Source organism: Sinocyclocheilus anshuiensis, unplaced genomic scaffold, assembly GCF_001515605.1.
Source record: "Sinocyclocheilus anshuiensis isolate Anshui unplaced genomic scaffold, SAMN03320099.WGS_v1.1 scaffold373, whole genome shotgun sequence".
Lineage (NCBI taxonomy): Eukaryota > Metazoa > Chordata > Actinopteri > Cypriniformes > Cyprinidae > Sinocyclocheilus > Sinocyclocheilus anshuiensis.
Window position 1 is genome coordinate 1,535,674 of NW_015537962.1, and position 6,709 is coordinate 1,542,382.

At 33.0% G+C, this 6,709-nt stretch overlaps 1 protein-coding gene across 1 annotated transcript in view; it reads left to right on the plus strand.

The window, feature by feature from the left end:
• Positions 1-6,709, plus strand: part of LOC107667568 (very low-density lipoprotein receptor-like) — a 22,935-nt gene that overhangs the window by 6,224 nt on the left and 10,002 nt on the right. The window contains exons 4-8 of the mRNA XM_016459264.1: positions 644-856; positions 1,748-1,977; positions 2,089-2,221; positions 5,013-5,195; positions 6,091-6,303. Coding sequence (XP_016314750.1) covers positions 644-856; positions 1,748-1,977; positions 2,089-2,221; positions 5,013-5,195; positions 6,091-6,303 — 972 coding nt within the window. The remainder of the gene's footprint in view (positions 1-643; positions 857-1,747; positions 1,978-2,088; positions 2,222-5,012; positions 5,196-6,090; positions 6,304-6,709) is intronic.

The window sequence follows — 6,709 nt, forward strand, 5'->3', positions numbered from 1 at the left end:
TCATTTCAGGCTGCAAAGCAACAAAATGTAATTATTTTAAAGGGGGGTGATTCTTTTCTATAACCACTGTAAACATAGTTATTGTGTATTTAAAACGCATTCAGTTTATTAGTACTATTACAGAACTCTTACCTGTATGAATAACAAATATACTTCATTAAGTTTATTAGTCCGTTAAAACAGTGTAATCCAAATGGATGGAACTTTTACATGCAATTCAAATACATAAATCTTAAATTTAGGCCTCAATATTTTCTAGTGTACAGGCCTAAAATAAAATATAACAAAATATATCTCCTTTTTTATTAGAGGTATTCCATATGTAGCCCGTTTTGTTTATAATAATAATAATAATAATATTACTACTCCTACTACTACTATTGTTTTTGTTGTATTTATTTCCCTGAGCCCCTGTTCATTTCTGGCCTTGGTGCTCATATTAATTGGTTAATTTCTGATAACCACTTTTTAGATTTGAAAAGCAAATGTTAACATGCCATTTGTGCAATGGTGCATATTACCCAGATAAAAAAACAATTTATTAGGCTGCCTAATTTATTATTATTATTATTATTATTATTTGTTGTTATTATTATTTAAAATTTGCAAAATATAAAAGCATTGTTTTTCCGTCTGTTCTCAGGTCAGTTTCAGTGTGCACATGGTAAGAAGTGCATCGAGCGACGGCAATTGTGTGATGGTGTGGCTCAGTGTCAGGAACGCTCGGATGAAGTCGACTGCTTCAAGCCAGAGGAGGGCTGCGGTCATCGCTGCGATAAAAACCGCTGCATCCCAGAATCCTTTGTCTGTGATGGAGACGCAGACTGTGCGGACGGCAGCGATGAGGCCAGCTGTGGTAGGGGTTGTGGCTGTGAATAGAAGCGTGATGATTTTTTGTTTTTTTTTGTCCATTACAGTATTGTTATTGTTAATAACTAAAACTATTAATGAATTGTTAATTGAAATTAAGCTGAAATATAAATATTACATGGAAAAAAGGGGGGGGGGGGGCTTAAATTAAATTTTAAAATATTGGCAACTAACTAATTAAATGTTTAAATTACCAAACCTGAAATAAAAACTTACAAAAAAAATGATAAAAATGATAAATAACAAAAATGACGTCCATGGCAACTACCGGTAAATGAAATAAAATTATTTAATTAATAAAACTGAAATTAAAAAGATTATAAAAACAAAACCACATAATAAGGTTACTAAAATATAAATTTGAATTAAAATGGAAAATATAATATTTATATATTATATTTTTGGGGTTGGTTTTTGTCCATCACATTGTTGTTATTGTTAACTGAAACTATTCTCATCATTCTCATAAACTGAATTACAGCATAAATAAAATTAATTTTAAATAAAAAAAATAAAAAATAAAATTAGAAATGTTACCTTAGCAACTAATTGGAATGAAATATTCAAATTACTAAAACAGAAATAACAATTAAAAACAAATTTTAAAAAACTAATAAAAAAAGCAAAAGCACATAAAAATGACTAAAATTAAAACTGGAAATATATATTAAATTCTAATTCAAAATGTTAATAAACACTATTTTAGCATATAAATAATAATAAAATAATAGTGGTCCATTATGCATAATGTTTCTACACATCTGAGATCAGCTTTACAATAGAGTGCAACAGCAAGGTTATGGAAGTAAAAATCACATTCCTTTTCTTCATAATGAAATGATGAAATCATAATGAAATGACACGTCCTGTCCTGTAGGAGAGGAGAGTTGCAGCAGTGCCGAGTGGCGGTGCAGCAGCGGTCAGTGCGTGTCGGTCAGTATGCGCTGTGATGGACCCCCGGACTGCAGAGATCATTCAGACGAGGAGGACTGCGCCGAACCTCCACCATGCAGCACACAACGCCGCTGTCCGAAGAGCCAGGAGTGTCTGCTGGATGAGTGGATATGTGACGGAGAGATGGACTGCAAGGATGGCACAGATGAGAAGGTGTGCTGGGGAATCTGTGCATTAAATGACCAAAAGCACTACATTATGCATTATAAAATAATTAATTTAGTTGTTCTAATCTCAGCTGACCACCTTTTCCATGTGAGACAGAACTGTAAGGAGTCTACAGTGCAGTGTGGTGAGTTTCAGTGGCCATGCGCCTCTAACACGCAGTGTATTCCACAAGCCTGGCGCTGTGATGGCACTGAAGAGCACTGCAGAGATGGAAGCGATGAATCTGGTTGTGAGTTAATACAGTTTTGTCAAACTGGAACAGGCTGGACCCAGATAAGACCCCAATGAAAGTTCATCTTCATTAAACATTAGAAATTATTTTAAAGTCAACATGAAATCAGAATTGACCCTATTTACTTTCTTCAATTCTCCAACCACCTGTCATACAAACTTTTTTCATAAAGATATAAAGACAATTCCCAATGGAAAAAAGATAAGCCTATATTTCATATTTTATACAAAAAAAATGTTACATTTTAAATGTTTGACCATTACTTTCAGAGAAATATATAAAAATTTAAGATTAATGCTTTAATAAAGCAAAAACACCTGCCAATGGGTTATGAAAATTAGTATTATGTAAATTATTATTATTAATTATTATTGCTCATAATAAGATTATGAGCATTCTAGATTGGCTTGTTTTAGTCCAGCTTAAAATGCAAAAATATATATGTGCAAACAAGCATGTAAATGCTGTTTTGACTGCCTCTGTATTTCTGCGGTTCAGCGCCACCTCCTGTCAGAAAATGAGCTTGCATTTTTATTCAGCCCATCTGCGTTTTTTTTTCTCCCCCAGATCAATGTGAAAATCAGACCAAATTTAGTTTAACTGGTCGCTAATATAAATATATACATAAGCTACACTGTAAAAAAATGACCGTGAATATAACGGTAAAAGACTGTAAAAATGCTACAGTAAAAACCTGTTAAATGGCTAACGGTAAATTCCCCTACTATATACGGTGAAAAACTGTATTGGACATTACATGTATTGGACATTAATTTTACGGTAGTATACCATTTTTGGAAGTGAAAAAGACCAGTGAATAACCGTAAATTGACATTCCCAGAATTCCCTGCGTTACATTTCAAATTTGATGTTTTTTTTGTTGAAATAACTATGTTTCTTAGTTTTTTCTTATCAGTTTTGTATATTAGGGTTGTGTGTTACACCTAATGTTGTTAAAGGAATGTTTATTGCATTATTTCAGTTTCATGTGTGTTACCATGATGGTGTTTGTGTGAATGACACTGTGCATTTACAAAAAAAACACCTTTAACATATGTTATTATTTAAAAGCTGCTTGTGATGGGCTTTGGTTCATCATGTGACTTTCTCATCACCACCTGCATTTGGTGGTTATCAGTGTATTACAAAGGTACAAAACAGATTTCAGTACTTCAATAGGTTGGTATATTAACATTATATCAGTTAATGAAATGACGGTATTTAACTGTAAATTTAAGTTAAAACCGTAAAACCTAAAACGTTGCTACCATATTTTTTACAGTAAAATTCCGGCAACCACAGCTGCCGGTTTTTTACCGTAAATTTTACAGAATTTTTTTTACAGTGTAATATATGTTCTAAAAATCTAAACAATTCGGATAATAAGGTATCTCGAATTATTCTGGTCTTTTGAATTGCCCACGATAACACCGTGCATGACTTGTTGTTTCACGCCTTCAAAGCTATCATGAAATGCCGAATTAAATCGACAAATCACATTGCAGCAGCCACCATTTCAACATCAGCTTTATAAAATCTATCACTTACCCTTATCTTGCTCACTTTCTTTCCTATTTTTCCTCGTCTCTGCAGCAGATTGAAAGTGCCGCGCTGCTTTGACACGAGGGGGAGGCGGGGCCTTGTGTAATTTACGGGGGCCCTACGCAACTTGCGTAGTGAGCGTATAGGGCCGATCGGCTCTGCATAAATGCGTCATATGACAGAAGTAAAAAGTGTTTTGTGTTTATTATAACTTTTTAACTTTTTAAAAAATGCGTTTGGGGTTCTGATTAGCAACACTTTTCAAGAATCCCCATTTAGAAATGGCTTTTGTGAGTCACTCCACAGGAATAATTGGCGGGACATTTGTATAGACTAAAATTAAGGAAATCTACCATTCAAAATTTGGGGTTGGTACGATTTTTTAAATGTTTTTGAAAGGCTGCATTTATGTGATCAGAAATGCAATTAAAACAGTAATATTATGAAATATTTTAACGTAAAAGAACTGTGAATGTATATTAAAATGTAATGTATTCCTGTGATGCAAAGCTGAATATTCAGCATCATTACTCCAGTCTTCAGTGTCACATGATCCTTCAGAAATCATTCTAATATTCTGATTGGAAACCATTATTATTATTATTATTATTATTATCAATAATTTTGTGAAAACCATGATACAGGATTCTTTGATTAGTAGAAAGTTCAAAAGAGCAGCATTTATTTTAAATGGATTTTTTTTTTTAAATGTAAGGTTTTGTCACTTTTGATCCATTTAATGAATCCATGTTGACTAGAATTTTTTTTTTTTTTTACTGACCCCCAATTTTTGAATGATATCAAAAATAATCATCAATCACTTTTGAAAACCCCAACTGGATAATGTTTATATGTGCAAGTAGCATTTCTGTCCACATTGTTCATTTTGATGCTTTTCTGTATTCCACCAATTATTCCTGTAGAGTGACTCACAAAATCCATTTCTAAATGTGGATTCTTGAAAAGTATAGCTAATCAGAATCCCAAAATCCCATTTTTTTTAAGCTTGAAAGTTATAATCAACACACGGATGCTCTTCTGTAATATGACGCATTTCTCAAACAGGATATTTAATGAGTCACACCATTGGACAATTTCCATATTTTACTTGAAATTGAAAAAAAATATATATTTTTTTTAACAATTTAAATGGGATTTTAACTGTAATCATCGTTTCACCAAGATTACCTATGTCTGTATCTGATCTGATCTGCAGTAAATGAGCCTCTGGTCTGTGTTTTGACAGGTCAGAGTGTGTCCTGTCCTCCTCATCTGTTCCAGTGTGGTAGTTTGGAGTGTGTGGACACGTCTCAGCTCTGTAACGGAGTCACTAACTGTCTGTACGGTTCTGATGAGGGCGGGACGTGCCAGACAGACAAATGCTCTGAACAGTCAAAGTGTGCACAGGACTGCCATAGCACACCTACAGGCACGGTATGATTTCCTCTTTCTGTTTTAATGTTATAAAATGTCTGCTTTGAATATTAAAAACTACCAGTCGTATAAAGTTTGACTTATAATATTAACATACACTACAGTTCAAAAGTTTTGGGGTGGTTAGATTTTTTAAATATTTTGAAAGGCGTCTCTTACCAAAGCTGCATTTATTTGGGTAAAAACAAAAAAATAAATACAGTAAAAACAGTAATATTGTGAAATATTATTACAATTTAAAACAACTGTTTTTTATTGTAATACATTTTAAATTGTAATTTATTCCTGTGATCAAATCTGGATTTTCAGCATCATAACTCCAGTCTTCAGTGTCACATGATCCTTCAGAAATCAGTCTAATATGCTGATTTGCTGCTCAAGAAACATTTCTTATTATTTTCAATGTTGCATAATATTTTTGCAGAAACAGTGATAGTTTTTTTTAGGATTCTTTGATGAATAGAAATGTATGTGAAATATACATTATAAATGCCTTTGCTGTCATTTAAAATCAATTGAATGTATCCTTGCTAAATAAAAGTAATTTGTTTTAAAAAAAAAAAGTCTTCCAGACACCAAATGTTTGAATGGTAGTGCATGTTAACAAGTTTAGGACTTTAGGTTTTAAAGTTTCTAAAAAAAAATTTTTTACAACCATTGACCAGTGTCGGATGTTAATGCGTTACACCAAATAGCTAGAATATGTGGGCTAGAATATTTCACATGAGTGTTCAGATCATAAGTATGGCTTGAATAGACAATATAATGCACTTTATAATGCAGTTTCATAATATAATGCAATTTCTAATACACTCATGCACTTCGAGGTACATCCATCCTTTTCTTTACACAAGCTGAGACTGTAGTTGAAAGTTGTGCTCCTGTCTCAGGTGAGCCGTACCTGCTGGTGTCTGTGCAGTCTGAGGTCTTCCTGCTGGGTCTGAGGAGCTCCAGTCTGGACGTCCTGCTTTCGTCAGAGAAGCAGTTTGTCCTTTCACTTGACTACGACTGGCAGAAGCCGAGAGTGTACTGGATCAACCTCGACACAGACCACATAAAATGGTTGTCACTGGATCAGAAGAGCAAAGGAACCTTCATTAAAGGTCAGTGTTGTTTGAACTTATTTGAACAATGTCTAGAAACTTGGTATTACAGGCACTTCCTGTATCTGTTTGCCTCTTTAAGAAGAATCGCTTTATGTATCCCCCAATTGTAAGTCGCTTTGGATAAAAGCGTCTGCAAAATGACTAAATGTAAATGTGTTGTTATTGTTAACTACAAATACATAATCATTTTGGTAACTGAAAAAACGATAAAAGATACAATATAGATATTAGATCATTTAAATGTAAAAAAAAAAATCTGAAATGAAAATTAGAAATGGTTCCTTGGCAGATAAATTTTAAAAATGACAAAAGCACGTACAAAATGTACCAAAATTAAAATTTATAAAAAAAACAATATATACATACATATATATATATATATATATATATATATACACTGAAC